The 22617-nt window shown below is 37.6% G+C and overlaps 1 protein-coding gene across 1 annotated transcript; it reads right to left on the bottom strand.

Moving 5' to 3' along the window:
* Positions 1 to 861: 861 nt before the first annotated feature.
* On the bottom strand, positions 862 to 6531 carry LOC131313931 (clathrin heavy chain 2-like). Its single transcript, XM_058342425.1, is given in 20 exon segments — positions 862 to 2029; positions 2326 to 2552; positions 2949 to 3068; positions 3071 to 3215; positions 3217 to 3366; positions 3368 to 3637; positions 3639 to 3681; positions 3788 to 3902; positions 3905 to 3997; positions 4000 to 4037; positions 4117 to 4250; positions 4352 to 4457; positions 4459 to 4602; positions 4696 to 4804; positions 4859 to 4994; positions 5074 to 5136; positions 5180 to 5314; positions 5396 to 5444; positions 5446 to 5477; positions 6229 to 6531. Coding segments are annotated over 20 exon segments (2772 nt in total). The 3' UTR covers positions 862 to 1669.
* Positions 6532 to 22617: the final 16086 nt, after the last annotated feature.

Raw genomic sequence — 22617 nt, 5'->3', positions numbered from 1 at the left:
AAATGTTCTTGAATTTGGTTAAAATCAAGTTTAGTATTGCCAATTAATAAAAAAAGATCAAGTGCCGTATCTATTCTCAGTCTTTTTTGCTAAGATCAAGTATAGGATTGCCGATAAAAAAAAAAGATCAACTGCAGTATTTGTTCTCGGACTTTTTGCTATATTCTAGAGAAGTATCGAAGATTAAAAAAAAAAACAATTGTACTACATGTTCTCAATCTTTACAATAAGATCAAGAGTAATATTGCTAATAAAAAAAAATGAAGTGTAGTATATGTTCTCAGCTTTTTTGTCTAAAATCATGTGTAATATAGACGATAAAAAAAAATCAAGGGTAGTATGAGTATCTATTCTCGGCCTTTTGATCAATAAAAAAAAGATCATATATCAAACCATCCTCGGAGTGGAAAGAAATCTAATTCTCTTCTAGTAGCGTTGATCTGCAGTTGGTCAAGAGAAATAAACAAAGGAATCATTGCACGAGTAAGTAGCCATTAACGAAAAAGGCCCACCCAGAACTTCTAAGCATATGTGACAGTTGGATATTGCTTTGCGAACTTCTACCAATAGAAGTTTCAATAAAATTACGTACCAATCATCAACATTTCCCAAGTTTCACAACATCACTATTAGCTTGGTTACAACAAGAATTACCTTTTGGTCATGCTTCCAGAAGAGAGGAATTGGTCTTTGCTAATCTTCACATTTCCACTCCATATCACATCTTTACCAGCAAGCCATTTGAGAGGGATCTTATATTCCATAGGAGGACGAACCGAGCAATGCAGTTGTTCTCGAGATACTTCACAATGCCTATCAAACTCCTCTCCATCCTTCAACCCAACTAACAAATTTGCCACAAAAATTGAACTCTCTTGTACTAATAGCTTCTGATGATAAAGACCTCAACTCCAAGAAATCACTTGCTGCTTGTTCATTTATTCTTATGTAATTTGTATAGATGTCGGACCTTGGAGTGGGAGAAATTGAGTCACAAAGGCACTCGAAGAAGAAGAACCTAACAATGCAACTACCACAATTATGCCAATCAGACATAAGAGGAACCAGTTGCGTGGCGGTCTGGGGATGAATATAAGGGATAGTTTACTCAACCAGGAACTTCTCATGTCCGAATTTGGCAATCTAACAAACCAACTACAAAAATCTATTACTTTACCAAAATCTTGAAAAAATACGCCAACTATAACCGGTCATGACATAAAGGCCCCAATATCAGTTATAACCTTTTCCAGCAACTTCTACCAGCATTGGACCCAAGTTAGTTAATTTGTTAACAAAGTCATGATAGTTCAGCTTCTGCAAACTAGGAAGGATTTTGCCTGCCACCAACTTCGGTGTGCATAGCGGGCCTAGTCTCAACCAGAAACCAAAGCCCCCTCTCTTTTCGGTATTCCTGAACAACTGGGCATCGAATAAAAGATCTAAATAAAAGGTTGCCAATCACCCTTTAAGCAACAACAAAATTCACTGACACATCTTTGAATCACATAATGCTCATTCATCGCAAAATCATCAAAATGCATATCAAGAACACATAATTCAGATCAGATGCCTAACTACGGATCGAGTACCCGCTTAAACTGATGCCAACCACCCTTTAAGCAACCATAAATGTGCTGATATATCTTCTAATCACATCATCAATGAATCACATACTAGCTAATGCACTCTCTTTGAACTGCATGTGGTCCCATGCTTCTGAAGAATGATTCATGGTGGTCGTGGCAGCATTATCAAACTCATCATACTGAATATATGAATACGTGTGTTCCTTTCAGGGTTGTTCATTGCAAGCTCAAATCAGTAGAGGAATGTTTAGATGAGTTGAAAACAATTTGATATACTCCATAAGCTTCTCATAGTGGTATCAAGCATATAGGATACCCAACTCAGTGAAGATACCCATATGAGCACGTTCCAATCCCAAACCACTTTCCATGAGAGATATAAGCCCGTTGAAGGATCCTCTGTTTTAACAATATTCACTGACCTCCTCCGAGTCATCCACCTACAAATGTCTCCAAAACCATTAAATTAGGAGGAAAAAAATATAAGAATAACAAATTTAACAGTATGCGGCAAAATATACACTGAGCAACAAAATTTGTGCAACTATAACAGTATGCATCATAATGGGCATGCAAGCCAGCAAATGTGAAAAATATAACAGAAGGCACCATTTCTATAACTTAAGACCAAAATCTTTTCAAATGGTTGAAGCTAGGTCCCTGTCAAGTATTACTGAAGCAAATAAGACGTTCTAAATTTTCAAACAAACACTAACTTAAGAGTACAATATCCAACCTGTATGATAGTGTTGAGGCTACATATTTGAGCTAAGCGGAACTCTTCTGCATCAACACAAGCAAAGCAAACTTCCTTCCATGTCTTTGAGCTGCTTGCTTTTCTTGTTGCATCAACAGCACCTTGGAACTGCTTAAGCTTGATGAGTGTGCTAGCCAACTTGGCCCAGTTAGAAATGAAGGCAAAAAAAATCTTTTTTTTTGTTTTTTTTGTTTTGGGTAAACCAGCTTTAAATTAAAAGGAGCTAACCGAATATACAGCCTACAAGGGGCATACCCCAGGAGGAAAAGAAAAGAAAACAAAAAAGAAAATTCGCTACGCCAAGTGGCTACATGAATTAAATGATAAGCACTATTTCCAATCCATCTAACAAGAGGGAAGGAAAACAACGCCTAAAGATGAGTAGGAGTTGAACAGAGCCAACATGCGGTATGTGTAGTAGCAGCAATCGGAATCAGCAATAGAACATAAACTGAACTCTTGTAGTAACCTTGCATCTAGTAGCAGCAAACTGTGGTAGTACCCTTGCATCCAATAGAACCTAGATAGGTTCAGAATAAGCAGAATCAACAATAGTTGAGTAGCACACTAGCAGCAGGGCAACCATCAATTGCCATAGGCACCAACATTCAGATGATTAGCAACATTAGGCATTAGGATGAACTCCTCGATGTCACGCACCCTATCAATCTTTGCGTATGCATAAATGAGCTCACTGTCAACCCTTGGTTCCTTTGTCTTTTTCTAACCATCAGAAGGTACTTCACCAAGTCATGATAAACATCTGCATCCTAAGCAGCACTAAATGACTCAATTGCCTCACTCACTAAACCCTCCCTGAGTTGAGCCTTGGCCACCTGACTCCAAACAGCATCTTCTTCGACACGAAAATGGAAATTCAACAGCCCGGTCAATGCTTCTGATATTATATAGTAACACATTGACTGCCTGGACATTCAAGTTAAACTGCTTGAAAATTGCCATCGTTTCCTCATACAGTTGGGCTTCCACTGCCACTTCTCCAACCGCAGCTCTGTCAAAAGTTGTCTAGTCTATTGATGTAAACCATAACCCTACATGGATCTGCCATTATGGCCGTCAAGATAAGCAAGTTCTGCAGATTGAAGTTTCTGCTAAATGCAGAATTTTGAAGCACAATCTTTTCAAGAAGCTCAATTAATTCATGAGGAAGATCAGCAGTCATGAAAGCTTTAACAGCTATAAAAACTTGTTATGGGCTCTTGCTTTCATGCAACGCAGTAGATACAACTTGATCAATAAGTTGTCTTCTAAATTCATTATTGGGGTTTAAGAACCTTCTCCCACAGATCACCATCTATCCTTTCAACTACATACCTGAAATAGAAAAATAGATTAGATAAACCTCCTCTCAACCATCATCTACATACACGTATATGACAATAGCTAAAAGTTGCTAGAATAAAATAATAACTAACCTAGCCGGCAGTTTAAATAAAATAGGGAGTTCTTATTTGTTACATTGATAAGCTCATCCTCACATTGTCCTCTGCGGTAAGCAACAACAACAAGGGTGGGATCACGCTTCTCACAATATTGCCCACAACACATGAATCATAGTATGGGTTTGGGGTGAGAAAGTGTTCAGGAAAAACCAGAGCATTGTGGACATGTATGTCTTGGCTTCCCTCACAAGATGCTCTAAGAACGGGGTAAGTACTCAAAGTCGATTCCTGAAAACATACGCTAAGCGTGAGAATTTGAAGCAGTTAAGGAGAGACATAGAAAGGGAGGCAGAGAGTGGGACCTAACCTTTTCTCACACTCCTCTAGTGGTTCAACTAGAAACAAAGAACGGATAGAGACAATAAGGCCTTCAATAAAATCTTCAAGGCTCTCATCATCCAGCAGTTGCCCTACCACTAACGGAGCATTTCTTGGGTTAACCTATACAGAGAAATCCCAGAAGAGTTCAGCACTATGCCTTCACAGGAGTTTGAATTTTCAAGTGACAAAAATGTATCTAAGATCCTTGACAGTACTCTTACCTTCTGAACGTAACCTTCTATGTAGCGGAGCATGTTGTTGGAATAAAGGTAGTGGGTCAGATTTGGAACAAACCCAAAACGATCTCATTCATTGATAAGTGGTTGTGGGAAGCTGTGTTTCCATCAAGAAGTTCTTTGTCTTTTCAGTGTCATAGAAGTTCGATTCTCTTGTCACACGTTCAACCTCCTTAATTTGTCTAGTCTTGGCAGCAACCTCAATGTACTTGAAGTGAATGCCAAGATCCTCACTGTAATAGAAAATAGACAGATGAATAAAAGAATTGCAATTTGCGTCAAATATTAACAAAAGATAATTGGCATTTTTTTTCTAAACAGATTATCTGGAGCTGAAATATGACCCATGGAAAAAGTACAGCCCTTCATATGACTTGAACTGCTCAAAAAGTTTGATGAATGCATTAACTCCTAGTTGCTCAAAGTATTCCTTGGCAACTTGCAAAATCACAAGTTAGTCAATAGATCATTTTTTTTACAATGCTCAAATACGATTGGCATGGCAAATGGGTACTTGCACAATTATCTAGGGGTTGCCTCTTGGTCTTAGGTTAACCAACAAAGGTCCGTCCTTCATGCACTCCAGTGCCCACTCCATAGAAAGAGTCACAAATAACTCTACAAGAGACTGCAAAGCTCTAAATGTTACATAAAAGGCTCATAGATCTGCACAGTACAACATGACATTGAGAATTGCAAATACTCACCGGTAGCTCAATTGCATGAGTATTCACAATGACACGTTTTATATCCGGTAATTCAGAGTAGTACTGCATATGCATTTCAAAGTAGGAACTTTTGAAGTCATCTTACCTGAAGTGCCTGCACATAGAGACTAGCTTTTTCACAGAGTTGAGCAATACCAGGATGGTCATAGTGACTAAACATAGCATTTGCTAAAATAGCATCCACCACATTAGGACACGTAACAAGATTAATTTTTAGGATCTGTTTAAATAAGAAAATGATAAAGTTAAACTTGAAGCAACGAACGAAGTAGAAGTTCCAAGTTCATTGACGAAAAGTAACCTTTGTTTGCAGGAAACCATGCTCTGGCAAATTGGGCTTCAGAACATCGCAAAAATGATGTTGCTTCGCAGATCAAGTTCCTCTGATGAAAACAAATACAAAGAAAAATTATACAATGAGGGACATATTGTTTTGCAGCAAAATTATAGACAAAATCTCACACCTTAAGAGGAGATTCATGTCAAGAAACACAAGCAATAAAGGAAGAAAATCTCATATTCCAAAAGAAACATTAAGATTGAAACCAGAGAAGAAAATAAATTAAGCCGACATTAAAAAAATTATGCATAAAAATGAAAGCAGATGTTTGATTAACCAAACATGAAGAAAGAGATCAGTTATAGAGTGAGTGCAATTTTGTTCACCCTCTGGTGAACATTACCCTCTCTCTTATTGGTTGAAAATGTGTAGATCCCACCCCTACAATACACTTTTTGGTAAGCATGACATTACTTTGTGGTGGGATCTACACCATTTTAATCAATAGAAAGGAGGGTAATGTTCACCCTCTTAAGTGGAGGGTGAACAAAATCAAATTTGTTGTTTAATCAATTGGACAACCTTCCTCCATTTGACATCATTAAGGCAAAATTAACAGCTCCTTGCAACCAAAATATCACTTAGATTATTTTTGTTCAACAAAAATGCATGATCCCTGCACACATGTTGCAATCGAAATTTTTATAAAACTAAAAAACTTATTACCAAACATATTGATAAGAAAGTGAAAATGCATGAGATGTGATAGTTGATATAAGTTATCACACATCTATATACTACTTTTAAAAGCATGAATGTGTTTTCTACTTTTTCCTTTCCAAAAATGCCCCAACCAATCTTATGAATCCCAACCCTATCCCATGCCCCTTACCCACCCCTCCATAACTGGCACACCCATTCTTTTTCAACACCAAACGATCATCTGCATCAGATAGATAACGCTTGTCAGGAGAAAACACCATGCTTTCTACAATTGCTTCTCCATTCCATCTCCTCCTCCGTTGGTAGACGACCCCATCCACTAACTCCACTTGCCAGTGAAGTGTTTCTATGTGGAGAGGACCAACTGCCAAAATCAGACCGTCCCAATTCCTCCTCGCTTCCAAAAGGAAATCCAATGTAGGTAACAGATGCATTTGATTTTTCTTTCTCCCCCTAATTGCCAACCATTCCTACCTTTCAAAGGCACAGCCCCGCACTGTTGTCCACTATCTTCGATGGAAGGTGTCTATGAGAAACATGCCCTCACACCATGTCACTTCACATGTACAATACAAAACAGCAACGCTATTCTATCCATACTCCCCTACCTTCTTTTGTAGACGCTCTTGTAGTTTTACATGTGACACATTCTGAGCAATGCTTTTTTCCAATTACTTATTACTTATAATTGGTTGAGTGAAGACTCTAACAATAGGTAGTACATATTAGATGTAGAGAACCATATTTTTTGAAATTATTTAGAGGTTTATTTGATGTTATAATTGAGGAAAATATGAAATTCGTTGAGTTTATGTGAATTGGGGTTAATGTGATAGAATTGCTACTTAAGGGAGTGCAGTGTGATTTGTGAGAGTACTAGTATATAAGAGTGTGTGTGTGTAAGAGAACAAATATCCAACTCCTCTCTTCCTCTATCACTTATGTCTCTCTCTCCCCTCTCCTACGTTTTTCTCTCTTTCTCTCACACTCATAAACTCACTCCCAAGCTCTAAACCCACCAAGATCCACCATTAAATCAACCTTCTCAAGTGTTCTAGACCTTGGGTTTTGTTTGTTCTAGCTCAGAAAAGGTGCAATTTCGCTCGATTTCAACTTTGGAGTTCTAGGGCTTGTTGGGCTCCAATCAATCGCTTGGGTTTCGTTCGAATCACTTAAGGTAGGGATTACTTGCTCATTTTATGTGTTTATGAGTTGATTTTATGCTTCAATCGTGCCTTAATTTGAGGTTTGTTGTTTGGGTTTCGTTCTTGAAAAATCTACAAAAATCGTAGCTGAAAGTGTTGATGGATCGATCACCTTGCATGGGGGTATCGATCCCCTTGCTGTCTGGATTCCATTTTCCTATCTGGGTATCCATCCCCATGTTGTGGGGGATCGATCCCCCTACTCTCTGGACAGATTTGTGTCGTTTGATATCGTTCGATTGTTTTGACCCTGATCACTTCTAGCACTCTCTAATCACATTCAAACCACCTCTAAACTTGATTGTTCGTACCTCAGAAGATTCATTGATCAATCTATCTCCTTTGACACTCGTTGTACAATAGAAACGTGTCAAATCCTATGAGGGTGGTATCCATTCGTCGTCTATGTATTAGAATGAGTATGTGGACATTGTGACATGTTATGATGAACTATATGGACTTGTTATATGTTAAGCATGATGTTATTAAGTAGAGTGAGATGGAAAAACATAATTGAGAACGATAGAACAAATACGAAAAAAGCCACGAATCCACCATAAGGTGTGATGCCGGAAATAGGACACACAGAGTCCCTAATGCCCGGAAGTGCACAAGAAAGCCATGGATCCATCGTAAGGTGTGATGCCAAAATGAACATAGGACGCACGGGGTCCCTAATGCCCGGAAATGAAATCAAAACACGTGACATAATGAAAATAGAGAGCTTTAGAGATTGTTAAGCTACGTGTGTATGAACGGTGTTGGTTATCTTTTTTTGGTTATCTTGGTCATGTGGGAAGCTTTGTTGTTATCTATGTTTTTTCCAGTGCCTTGATTGTCTCATTTGCGTATAGCTTGGGCATAGTAATCTCTACTGGGCTAATGTAGCTCACCCTATTACATTTCAGGTACATCTCAGGGTCATTGACATGGAATGGTCGGAGTGCATGTTTGACTTCATCATTTTGAAAGCTGTGTGATCCATCTTTCATTGACAAGAACCCTATCAATTTTGGTGGAGACATGGTTAGCATCCTTTTGCCTATTAGTCCAAGTGTAGTAGCAGCCTGGATATCTAAGATCATCAAGCTCAGTAGTATACAAGCAGTTATTGAAATCATCCATGTAAGGGGGCCAAAACTTAAGCCCCCAACATTTTCATAAGGAGTTCTAATAGCATTAAAATCTCCAAGGACAACAACCTAAGGCACGGAGCATCTAATGTTCTACAGTCTGGACCAAAGCTCTTTTCTCTCGGTGTAATTATTGGACCCATAAACAAAAGTAGCTAGAAAAACTTGATCATCAATTAGAGCCTAGACCTCACAATGTATAAACTGATTTGACTGGTCCAGAATCTTTAGAGACAACACTTGAGGATCCAAACACACCAAAATTCTCCCTAATGGAGCTTGTGCGAATTTGTGGGCACAATGCCAATTGGGACAAATGAAGTTAATAACCCTATTGACTCCTGGCTCTTTTATTTTATGCTCAAGCAAACCTACCAAAGACAGATTGTTGTTTTTCAAAAAAAAATTGGCTGCCCTTTGTTTAACAGGATCATTTAAACGTTGAAGATTCCAAAAACCAAACCGAATGTCTGTATTTAGCATAAACTTATTAAAGACGCGAGACTTAGCTATAGAAATAATAAAGACCCAGCACACCAAAAGAGGTATGAGATGGCAGATTATAGAAAATATTTAAATGCTGCCCGACAAAATAATTTAGGAAAGATTTACTTCCCTATCTGTACAAGGAGCTCTTGTTTTTTGCGCTCCTTCTTCCTTGCCTTTCAGCTAACTGAGGAGGATGGAGAGGGACCCCCAACTTGCTTGTGAAGGTCAGGCGCTAGTGTTAAGGAGTTATCTAGAGCTCCAGCACCCTTAATCGTCACCGTGGACTCCAATTGAGTGTTACTATGATGAGGATTCACTACATCATGTTGGTTACACAGCTCCATCCTTGGAACCTTGGCTGCCCTCGATTATATCTGCAGCAAATTCCTCATCCATTTCCTCCTCGCTAAGAGCCTCAGGGATTATTTCCATAGTTGGGAGAGCTGTGTTGGTCTCAATAAGGACAGGGATTGTGCAAGTATTCAAAACTGCATGTATTACTGTTTGTAGGCTTCCCCTTAGTAACTCTTTGCCACTCTTCAAGTGGAGTGGAAGTTTTGGGATGAATGGACTTCCCACACCTAGAGTTTGAATGTCCAAACACTTTACACTCAGAGCACACATGAGGCAACCATTGGTATTCGACTTGAACAACAACACTTTCCCCTTCAACTGTTACTTGGATTTCATCAGGCAACTCAAAGCCCACATCGATTTCTATACATATTCGAGCATAGGCTAACATTTTTCTCTGTTCCATAGCCATATCCACATGTATAGGCTTCCCAATAGCACTTGCTATTCGGCTAAGCCCATCAGTTGTCCAACATTCAAGGGGAAGGTTGTGAATCTTTACCCAAGCTGGAATCTTGGATGGATGATCGCTAGTAGGAGATATCATCCTGTGCCAATTATTTAGAACAAGGTATTTCATAGAGAAAAAACAAGGGCCACCATCCAAAGCTGCTATTTTTGTTTCTTCGTCTTTCAATTCGAAGAACACAAAGCCAGTATCATTGGTTCTAACTGAAATTAATCCCTTTCCTTCCCCCAGAGTTTAAAGGCCGTGGACCTGACTAGCTTGAATTCCATTTTAGCTTCCAAAAAATAATCCACAAGGCAGTGGTTCCAATTACCATCATCAATGTGAGTGACATCAAGCTCGACGACTGCTTGTTTCCCTCGTTGAAGCTCTGGATAATAATCCAATTTCATTTATTTCGATGGGCCCTGTGAACGGAATACAGCTGCCTAATCTGTTGCAGGGGGGCTATACCCGCTGTGGTTAGAGGTTTTGAAGGTTGAGAATTGTGAGGGGCATGGTCAAGTGAGGTGGGACGAGGTTGAGGAGTTTGTGAAGCCTCGTTGGTTGGAGGTTTGGTTTTTGGTGCTTGTGCATAACGGGATCGGAGAGCTTCAACTGGAGATAGCCCATATTAGGATCACCCTCAGGGTACAGCAACCCTCTAGCATTATACAGTAGTTTAGGGTTTGAAGTACCCGGTGTGGAGAACTGAATGTCGGCATTTGAAACATCTTTGCTAGACATTTCTTTAGCATCACCCTCATCCAATGTCTGTTTCATGCTTTGAAGTTTTGCAGCAATCGCATCTATGTCGAATGAACTGGTCGATCTCTTAATTTTCTCTTCAAGGTGCTCCACGATTCTCGAAATATGATCTTCAGCCACCACTCGCTCACTCTCTTGTTGGAAAACTTGTTGAAGTTTACGAGCAGGACTATTATGTGCATGCTTGGGACTGTGAGTGCCAAAGTCAAAGGGATGTTTGGAAAAATTAGGGTTTGGGGAGGAGGATTAAACCTATGCAAGAGATGGGCAAAGTTCAAATGGGACAGATGATGATGCCCATCGATTTTCAATATAAATATAAATAATTTGGGCAAATTTCACTCAGACCTCCCGAGGTATCTTACAATAACAGAAGGTATCCTTCAGTATTTAAAAATGACAGAAACCTCCCCTAATTCACAGTTTTGGTTTCATTCCGTTAGTTCTGCTAGCGAGATGGACGAAAAATGTAAACTTCAATTTTATTTTGTTTTATAGCTATCTTAGGACTCTTATTAAAAGTCTTAGAGCAAAAAATTAATTATGACCCTTTAGGATAAAATGATTAGAAAAATGAGTTATTCGCACAGATTCAAACGGATTGAAAATTGGAGCACTTAAGTATCTGCTCTTCATTTGGTTCTACGGTTTTCTTAGGGCTCTCATTGATAGCCCTAGAGCGAAAAATTAATTATGACCCTTTAGGATAAAATAATCAGAAACATGAGATCTTCACACCGATTCAAACGGATTGAAAATTGGAGCACTTAAGTATCTGCTCTTCATTTGGTTCTACGGTTTTCTTAGGGCTCTCATTGAAAGCCCTAGAGCAAAAAATTAATTATGACCCTTTAGGAAAAAATAATCAAAAAAATGAAATCTTCGCACCGATGCAAACAGATTGAAAATTGGAGCAATAAGTATCTGCTCTTCATTTGGTTCTATGGTTTTCTTAGGGCTCTCATTGAAAGCCCTAGAGCGAAAAATTAATTATGACTCTTTAGGATAAAATAATTAAAAAAATAACATCTTCGCATCGATTCAAACGGATTGTAAATTTGAGCACTTAAGTATCTCCTCTTCGTTTAGTTCTACGGCTATCTTAGGGTTCTCATTGAAAATCTTAGAACCAAAAATTAATTATGACACTTTAGGATAAAATAATCAGAAAAATAAGATCTTCGCACCGATTCAAATGGATTGAAAATTGGAGCGCTTAAGTATTTGCTCTTCATTGAAAGCCCTAAAACCAAATGAAGAGCAAAAATTTAAATGCTCCAATTTTTAATCCGTTTGAATCGGTGTGAAGATTTTATTTTTTTAATCATTTTATCCTAAAGGGTCATATTTAATTTTTCGCTCTAGGGCTTTCAATGAGAGCCCTAAGAAAATCATAGAACCAAATGAAGAGCAGATACTTAAGTGCTCCAATTTTCAATCCATTTGAATTGGTGCAAAGATCTCATTTTTTTTGATCATTTTATCCTAAAGGGTCATAATTAATATTTTGCTCTAAGACTTTCAATAAGAGTCCTAAGATAGCTGTAGAACTAAATAAAATTGAAGATTACATTTTCCGTACATTTTCCATCCATCTTGCTAGAGGAACTAATGGAATTGAAACCCAAATTGTGAATTAGGGGAGGTCTCTGTCATTTTTAAAAACTGAGGGGTACCTTTTGTCATTGTCAGATACCTCAAGGGGTCTGAGTGAAATTTGCCCAAATAATTTCTATAGTAAAATTCTCGCAATAATCTGTACCATACTCCCAAAAAAGTTAGGAATATTTAAATATCCATCATCTTTATCCATACCATGTAAGAATTCATCACGCCCTTTTTCATGCTTATGTTTTCATCCTCTTAGTGTGTGAATTACCTTTATTATCCTTTTCACTATGATATAAATATATTGTGTTTATTGCTTTCTAATTTAGTGGGATTAGATTGGATTATTTTACCAATTTAGTGGGATTGGATTGGATTGTTTTCCATGGGATTTGGTAAATTTAAATATGATTGATTACTTTTATTTTTTTATCCTATATTACTTTTATATTTCAAATTAAATCTCATCGAAACAATCATAATTCATGATTTTTTGATAATTTTAATATGATTGATTGTCATGTTTATTAAATCGGTTTCAAGTTAGATTACGAATGGTCATGAAATGTTGAAATTGACATGGTAATTTAACCATGAAACACTGATCATGATAGCACCTATTTTGTTGGTAATTTAACCATATTTCATGGAATAAGATCAATTAAAAATATAACCTTTTTGGTTAATATGTGAGCATTTTAACATGATAAATACATGAAAAAATGTGGTCAACTTTTCATGTTAATTTCATAAAACATGGTCATTTTATCATGTCTAGTTGCCCAATACCTATAATCCACAAAGCTAAAAATGTGGTCAACTTATCATGTTAATTTCATAAAACATGGCCACTTTATCACCAACACAGAAGCACGTAATAATTAATGAGGGTTTGGTGTGAATAGAGAAAAACAATTAATCAACCATGAAATAGTTTCATGGTGAACGGTCCAAATAATTAACCATGAAATAGTTTCATGATAAATGGTCCAAATAATTAACCATGAAGTGATAGGAATATAGATAAACATCTTTCATTTGGTCTTCCACCACCAACTGAAAAATTTAAAATCACATATATCAAATTACAGGTAAATTTGTCGATGCAAAAGAAGATGTTAAGAAAAAGACGGAGGTAAACATAGGACAAACTACATAATTTTTTTTTGGCATCCTCATTATCTCCCCATCAAAATCAACCTGTTAAGCGGCGAGCGGCATGGCGACTGGGTAAGGTGTTTGGAGGGGCGTTGGGGGTCAAAACAACCACTAGGTACCAGATATGAGGATTTCGAGGTCTATCGAGGGTCGCCGATGGCCGGAAAATGTCCGCAATGATTGGGCTTGGGTTGTTGAAATGGCAAAAGGAGGATGGATTGAGATGAAATAGTTTGGCTGCTTTTGCATGGTTTTGGATGCAAAATGGAAACGAGGGCTGGTTTTGGAATGAAGATTTTGGCCCTTATTTTTGGGATTAATTGCAGAATTCATGGGCTGAATTTACGGGGGGGACTAGTAATGTTATATTTTGATCCCAAAATTCAATGCTATATATATACGTATGTATTGTACCCAATTTTTATATGAGGGCACTATTGGGATTAAAAAGAAGTGAGGATGAAAACATAACTGTTCAAAATGACCGGGATGGAAACATAAGTCAGATAGAATTTGAGGATGAATATTTAAGTCTCCCAAAAAGTTAGTCATTATTATATAGTCAAATTACAGTTCCAGCTCCACTTGTTCCAACATATTACATCCATGGCACAACAGCCCAAGATATTACATAAGTAGTGAGTATTGAAAGAGAGTAAGAGTTTACAATATTCTATAGTCAAAGAAATGTAAATGAAGTTACGAACATATCTTCCAAAAGAGATTTACAAAGATGACTAGGTAACTCTTCCAGTTAGCTTTCAAAAGTATTTCTATTCACATCCAAGCATTCCAAGCATGCAAGCTATTGTCCTGGGTTAGCAGCTGAAAATAATGAGGGGTTGAGTTACAATAGCCTAGTAGAAAATTCTACGCTAACATTATATGCTCATGAGATGATCAGATGAGCAAATAACGAAAACGGGATAGAACAACCATGACTTATGAAACAATCACGACTAAAAGAATTCTAATCTCAATGTCCTTCATATCACCACACTTTCTCATTAACAGCCTTTTTTTTCTATCAATATCGTGTCACAATTCTTTTATCATTCTATGTCATGAGCAAAAAAGCTCCTGTCGGGCCAATTTAGGGATCTCAATACCCCCTGCCAGGCACCTCACCCGTTGGTAGGTCGTGAATATATTACGAGCATTTGCTCCTACCGAGCCAATTAAGGGATCCCGATACCCCCTGCCAAGCACTCACCCGTCGATGGGTCCTGAGTGTTCGCATTTCATTTAAGTATCCACATGTCCCGTTTTTACACACTCATGCTCCATGCTTTCATTTCAAGGTTCAATAACACTACGTAAGTTCAACAAAGGAGGTACTATGTATAAAACATGCAAAATTACTCATAAACTTGCATTTAACAATCCCAAGAGGGAGAACGAGGCTTAAGAATATGAAATAAAGAAATTTTCAGAAAACAAGGAAGCTCTACCGTTAGGGGAGAATCCCTATCGATACAAAACCAATCCAAAGAAGCCATCGAATTGGTTGCCGGAAAAACACTGAAGTTCTACCGGTTGGAAAAGAGTTTTACTATACCGGTAGAAAATGGGATCAGAAGGGACACAATCTGGGCACATATGATTTCTACCGATAGGAAGGAAGTTCTATCCGTAGAAACCTGGAAATTTCAAACAATTTTCATAGCGATGATAGATCGTATCCAAACCCAATTACAACATTACAAGCATGAATTTAAGCATCAAATCACTCATAAAACATATAAAGAAAGGTAGAGTTCCCTACCTCGGAGTCGAAGAACGGATTTCAAGTGAGGGATCGTGCCCTAGTCTCTAAAACCAACACCGAGCAAAATAAACCCCACCAAGCTCAATCGAACGAGGTACGAGCTCCAATACGCATAGAGACGAAAGATTGGAGGTTGTTTTGTGTGGGTTTGAGTTGTTTGGGTGGAAGTTTGGGTGAGAGAGAGAGAGAGAGAGAGAGAGAGAGAGAGAGAATGAGATGGGAAAATAATTCCCCTGCCACACATCACACACACATACACATACACACACACACACACACGCATTAGCTATAACACCCCAACTTATATTTCTTTCACATTAACCCCCAAAATCAAATAACCACGACATTTCTCAATTATAAAAATTAGGAGTTAATACGGGTCTCTACAGCAACAGTCATCATGTGGTTGTTAGCAGGTTTTGGAATATAGGAATTTGGGGAAGATGAGGATTTTCTAGGGTTTCCTGATGTAGAAATCAGGTTAGAAGAAGCACGAACTGTATCATTAGGAAGAGGGGCGTTGAATTCTCTATGTTTTCTTCTTACCTCAAGGGAATCCAAGGTTTTAATGCCCAAACCATTTGCAAACGAGGTGGTTCCATCAGCCATGGTTAGTTGATCAAGATCCTTGAAAGAAGGAGGAGAGTATCTCTCTAACAGCCGTTTTTTCTTTTTTCTTTTTGCAAAATTTTTGAAAACTTTGTAAACATTTATAATAAAAAAAGTGAAATATTTTACCAAACACATTTTGTAAATCATTTATAAAAAATATAAAAGCATAAAGAGAAATTTATATAAAAAAAAACGTTGTCAATTAGGCCCTAGATGATTTGCCAAGTTTGAAGGTGAATATTAAGAATTAGTCAAGAAATTTTACTCATGCTTGTAGAATACCATACAAATACGTAAATATGTAAAATTATAAATTGTTATTTGGTTTTCTATACTGATGTTACTAGTGCATGCCCGTGCCTACTCGAACGATCAGCACACGCAAATAAATACTGGACATTAAACCCAATATATTAACCATTGCCCAATTAATTTAACTTTGCGGAAAACAATAACCCAAGCATATTCATTGACACGTTTAACTTGAATCAGCAAATAAAGAACAAACAATTTTTCAATCCCTAACTTAATTTTGCATGCACAAACTCAAACGCATAAGAATTTTTTTTTATCAGCAAACGCGTACTACTTGATAAAACAAAAACACCATCCAAAACACCAATAAAAATGAAAAACGATACATAACAACGAAAATAAGCATACCAGTTAGTGATCTACATAATAAGTGAATACTTACGGATCTGAAGCCTCAAGATTCGACGTACTTGAGTTGTATTTGTACACAAACTTAAAAATAAATAAACTTAGTCAGGCTCATATGTGCTAAAAATTGATTGCATATATTAAAAAAGAAGTATTTAGGATGCAAAATCACATGTCTTAGGCCATCTAACATGTTCCAAAAGATTAAGTATTAGAGACTTAAATTCTATATCTATCCTAATTGCATGGTTTATAATCATTTACCCCTAATATGCTACGTTAAAAAAATTAGCTCTATATTAGTATTTTATCGTAACTATGAGCTATCATGTACCAAAGCAAACATAAATTTAGCAATTCATCACCCAAAGAATGATGTGGGAATTGTACCTAAAGACTTAATATATATACATCGGCCTATCGCCAAAAGGTCAATGTAGAGACCCGGAATAATTTCATTTTATTTATATAATTTTAAAGTGTGTTTGAGATATTTAATGTGGGTAAAACTTAGGGTTATAGTGAAATGAAATTGATGTTGTGGGAGTTGGCAAGGTGTTATAATGGTTAAGAGGGTTTAAGTGTAAATTACTCTTTGCATATATGTGTGTGGGACGCCAGTAAAAAAAATCACTAACCCTTTTATTTTCTTTTTCCCTCACGTCTCTCTCTCTCTCTCTCTCTGATGCTATCATCTCCCTCGGTCTCTCTTTCTCGACCTCCTGCTCTCTCTCACTCTACTTTACGAAGACCACTAAGATCCACCTAGAATCCACCACAATAGAGGGATCCTTAGTCACTAATCGCGTATCGAGGTTTGGAGAGGGAGTATTTGGCTGATTTCAACACTTGGAAGTCTAGGGCGCTATTGGGTTCTTTGGGATTGCTCTCAACCCTTGAGGTAGGGATCTCTCCTCTCTCTTTATATGTTTATGTGTTGATTGGGTGTAGTTTTTGGTTTTTGATCATCCCTCGTCAAAGTGTGTTGTAATCTATAAAATCTGGGAATTGCGGGCAGAAAACTAGTAGGTATTGATACCCATGGAAGCTGGTATCGATACCCGTCTTCTATCTGGACCATGACTGCTTGCGTATCGATACCCCTGCACGCTGGAATGTTATTTTTGTTTGTTTTTAGAAAAATACACGCGAGGTTACAACTAACATTGAGTAGTGTTTAAAATGTTTCTTTTCTATAATTTTGACTTGGTTACATGAGAATGAACTCTAAAGTGCTTACTTGATGTGTGGTGGGGGTAATGATCTAATCGGATGGAAAACTTATTGATAAATGAAATCGTATGAAGAGTAGATGCTTAATTTCACCTACCTGATATATGGGGATACAATGAGTTGATCTGGACAACTAATTTTTGAGAAATGAGAGTTAGAAAGGGGACGAGTTAATGTGTTCTTTTGAAATATGAATGTGTGGTAAGACACGTAGGTATATGAGAAGGGTTTGGAGATGAAATGAGACTAGGCGTAGAGAAACGGAAGGTCCGCTTAGACTTTGATTTATTAGGCATACTTATATGGGAGTGAGCTCATGGGAGCATCCACGACACTTATTTGAAATGCGATGGCATGTTAGGGCAAATGGAAAACGAGCCTCATAGATGAGAGAGAGGAGCTTATGTAATGAACAGGATGGTTGGTTTGTGAAGTTGGAATGTGAGGTCCAACTATGGTTTCTACCTGAATTAGGAATTGGACATGAATCTAAGGCTACGGTTTGGATAGATTGTACCTTTTATACTTATAACATAGAGAATTGGACTCTTGAACACCTACTAGATACAAGGTGATAGAATAAAAAGATTGGTGGAAAGTTCAATGGCGATTACGACTACAAATTGTGATATGGATATTTTTCTTAGACTTAGATTGTTTGACTTACATCCATGAGATTGAGCTAATCAGAGCATTTAGGATACAATGCATTGCGAGGTATGGATTATGGTTAATTTTAGTACTTGAATAGATTTGGATTACGAAATTATTATCATGAAATAGGAGTGTGCATATGTTTGTTTGAGAAGTTGACTAGCGAGATGAGTATGAATACAGAAAAAAGGTTGTTTAAGAACCTGGATTATGAACACACATGGTGTATGACTAATTGTAAATTAATGCTTGATTTTGGCTACTTACTATGTGGAGATTCGATGAGTAATATAAATGACAAGTTTTTTGTGGAATGAGAATAAAATGAAGGATAATGACCAAAATGTGGTATGTTGACATTTTATACAAATTGGGGATGAACAAGGTCCCAAATACCCTGAATGAACGGGCCCGCCAATCAGTGTGGTGACTGGAAGGGGATGAACGGGGTCCCAAAATACCCGGAATGAACGATCCCACTAATCAGTGTGGTGACAAGAAAGGGATGAACGGGGTCCCAAAATACCTGGAATGAACGGGTCCACCGAGAATGTTTTTGAAGTATGTGGCATAATTGAGAATGAAATTAATGTATGACATGGTGTAGAGGAATTAGAACTTGAGGATGAAAGAAGAATACGAATAAGGATCAAAGAATGATATTGTGGAATTGTGGATGCGTCGGGTAATCACGAGTATGGAATATGTTTAATTACTTAGGTTCCTTTCATTTGAGATGCCTTATCTTCTTTCTTTTGTTTAGCATCCCAATTATTGTGAATGGTTATTCATGACTAAGTTGAGAGGTTTGTGTGTATATGTAAGTGAAGATGGGTGAACCATGACTTAAGGGTATTGAAATGAAAGGGGAATTCAAAGGGATACGATTGAGGACACGATAACCATTGGCTTGAAAATTGAAGTATTGATTCGATAGAAATGTGAGTTTCTTTGTTGCTGTGGCATCGTATTATTTGATGGGTCACTATTTACTTGATATCCCTCCCCTATATGCGAATTGTGTATAATTTGTTGAGAGGTCGGCTAGTGGTAGTAGAAAAGAAAGAGAACTTGCTTTATTTAAGAACTCAGATTAATTTTAAGTCACGGACATGAGATGATAATAATAATACTCCCTCCGTCCCCTTTTTTAGAGTCCAATATTCCATTTTGGACTGTCCCTTAATAATGTCCATTTTGTAAAGTTAGTGGGTAAAAGTTTGTGAATTTTCCATTTTGCCCCTAAAAGTAGATTCCATTTTGAAAAATTAGTGAGTAAAAATGTAATGTGATGTTTTTATAGAGGGTAAGCAGAGAAAGTGGAGGTAAAAGTTGATGTGAACGGTGTAATGATGATGTTTTTTTAATAAGTTGGAATTACGAAGCAGGACACTTAAAAAAGGACGGAGGGAGTAATTGATATTGGTAACGGTACACTGAGTTTGTAGAATAAAGGTGTGTTCATGTGGGTAAAAATGTTTGTCTGTGTAAAATTGAAGAAAGAGTTATAAGTAGTACTTATTTTACTCAAGCGCGATTGTTCTTATAAAAGGATTTTTTTTTTGTTTGGACACCTGTTATCTAGGGGTGAGCATGGTTTGGATTGGTTCGGTTTTAGAGTAAACTTAGAACCAAACCAATATTTACAGATTATGAATTTGGAGAACCAAACCAACCCACAAAAGCCATAGAACCAAACCATTGAAATTCGGTTTGGTTTCGGTTTTAAACCACAGTTTGCTTTGAATTATGCTATCATCTTCAAAAAAAAAAATTAAAGTACATAAATTTATGAACATAAATTAAAGGCAGAATACCAACAATTGTCTCAAGTCTTGAACTAAGGAAATGAATTACCAGTAAGTCATTAAAATGAACCAACTAAATATACCAACTATTAACATCTTGGCAGGAAAGAAAAACTAAATATTGCAATGGATTGAATTGGATCAATAAATTTACTAGGAAAGTATTTGACTAAGGGTCCCATAATTATTTGGTGATTTCATAATTAAAATATATATAATGTATTATACGGTGCAGATCAGTTTGGACCCATGACCATAAACGTGAATCCACAAACCAAACCATATAACGCGGTTTCTAATTTTTTTAAACCATGACCAAACCATACTACTAAAAAACCGAATCAAACCTTTCGGTTTGGATTCGTTTGGACTGGATTTGTGGTTTGACCGATTTTTTGCTCACCCCTACTGTCATCCCATTCGCATATAGAGTTAGTAGAGATTTTTCTGCTGGGTTAGTGTAGCTCAACCTTTCCATTTTCAGGTATCAATCAAGGAGTATAGCGTGGAGTGCCAGGGTGCATTGCCGGATGTCGTTAAAGGTTTAGGATAAAAGAGTATCTTTACCATTTGTCTGATTATGTCTTGAAATGAAATTGTAACTTAAAAAGTCATACCTCATGTCTTAGACAAATGTAGCGCTACTTAATATTTTCTCTCTCCTGACTAGTATGTAATTTATACAATGTAAACATATGGATATCCGAATGGAAGGAGGTTTGTCTATGACTTGATGTTGGCGTGACGTTCATGAGCATATTGGTACGGATAAGACGATGTTTTATATATGGAAAAACTATTATTTTTGTGTTTAAAATTGGGGGCGCGACAGTCAACTCGCAAAAGTGTACCTAATAACAGGTTTCATGTTTTGAAGAAAATAAATAAAGACAAAAAATAACGCATCTAGTATATAAAACCGTCTTAAATCAAATAAAGAAATCACCCAAATACATTCTTTTACTTTGTATGTGAAGAAGTTTTCCCACTCTATCCCCCAGGTCTATATTTCGTCTCCTGCTTTTTGTACCTAAAGGCATATTCGAAGACAAATTGACTTCTTTTTTTTTTTGGGAGTATATTAGCTTGAAATTAAAGAAGGTTAACTGAATGTACAGCCTACAACGAGCATACCCCAGGAGGAAAAGAAAATTAAAAAAAAAAGAAGATTGAAAAAAGTGTGATAACTCATGCACAACCCGTATGGTGAGTAAAGTAAATTAGGTAAGATAACAAAAGTACTATGTGTGTGGAGATCATACCCGCGCTGCACTATCCATCTAAGCGGAAGGATAGTACAACGGGGTATGATATGAGTAGAATATCATGAAAGCTAACTACTACCTGGCACATCCAGTCAGGCTAGGAAATAAAAATAAATAGTCACGGTCAGAAGTGACCAAATGATAACCATCAATGAGGACATGCAGCTGCATAGCAAATCGACCCCAAGGGAATGCTGAACAGCTACTACAGAGGAACAAGGCACCAAGAAGAGATTCGAACCAGAGATGACAACATCCGACATGGGGCCCCACCCTGCACACCACGCCCATTCCATCCGGCCTAATACTCCCTCGTCCAAGGCCAAAGGCTCGCCAGAAAACATCCCGCCCTCAGCCAACTACCAAACACCACAGCCTCCAGAGATGAGATAACCAAACCACGATACTAAAACTCCAACCAAACCCAAAGCGACAAGCATAATACCTACTTCTAAAAGAACAGCTACTATAGAGGAACTAGGCACAGAGGAGAGGCTCGAACGAGAGATGACAGCATCCGGTAAGGCTACTTGCCCAAGTACCCTGCACACCACACCCATTCCATCCAGACTACTACACCCTCGACCTAATCCCCTAGGCTTGCCATAAACTAAAAGAGGGACAGAAAGAGGAACCACAAAAGTGGCCACTCGAACCGCAGATGAAACCAGGCTGCCCCTTTCAATCAACGAACCACACCAATCTAATCAATGATAGCCCGCAAGGCTACCCATTTCGATCAAAGCATGACCACCAACCTAGTCGAAGACAGCCCAAACACACCACACTACGCTAAAGCACCAGGTTACCAGAATCTTATAATCATGGAATTTAAAGGAGCTCCACAATAAGTTGCATATCATTTGAGCCCTGAATTGGGCAATGAGCCTAGTAACTAAACCAGGCAGTTGAGTGACTGCCCAGAAACTAAACTAAGCCAATATTGGGCGTGAGCCCATTTGAAGAACCTACTTGAACAATGGTCCATGGCCTACCACAGCCATGTCTATACGAATCACAAAAACTTCGATGGAATTAAAACCACTCATCGACTACATGGAATGCAGACCATCGGCATCCAGCCAGCTCGTAGGTAGTTTTTGAGCTCAAAAGCTCGATTTAACAATGGTGACCCAGTAAACTAGATCTGATAAAGTATTACCGGCAAAATGATTTTAAACAATACTCCATCATACCATCAAAACGGCTATGGCAGATTATGGGTAAAGCACTTGAAACCCAGATTTTGGGTTTCAGGTTTCGATATTGGAACATGTTCCACCAGCGCTACATTGATGAACTAAAAACAGGGCGCAAGAGATTCCCTAATCTACAACCCTGATTAAATAGATTG

The sequence above is a fragment of the Rhododendron vialii genome, chromosome 13a, assembly GCF_030253575.1.
Source record: "Rhododendron vialii isolate Sample 1 chromosome 13a, ASM3025357v1".
In the NCBI taxonomy this organism is placed as follows: Eukaryota; Viridiplantae; Streptophyta; class Magnoliopsida; order Ericales; family Ericaceae; genus Rhododendron; species Rhododendron vialii.
This window is presented reverse-complemented; position numbering and strand designations above follow the sequence as displayed.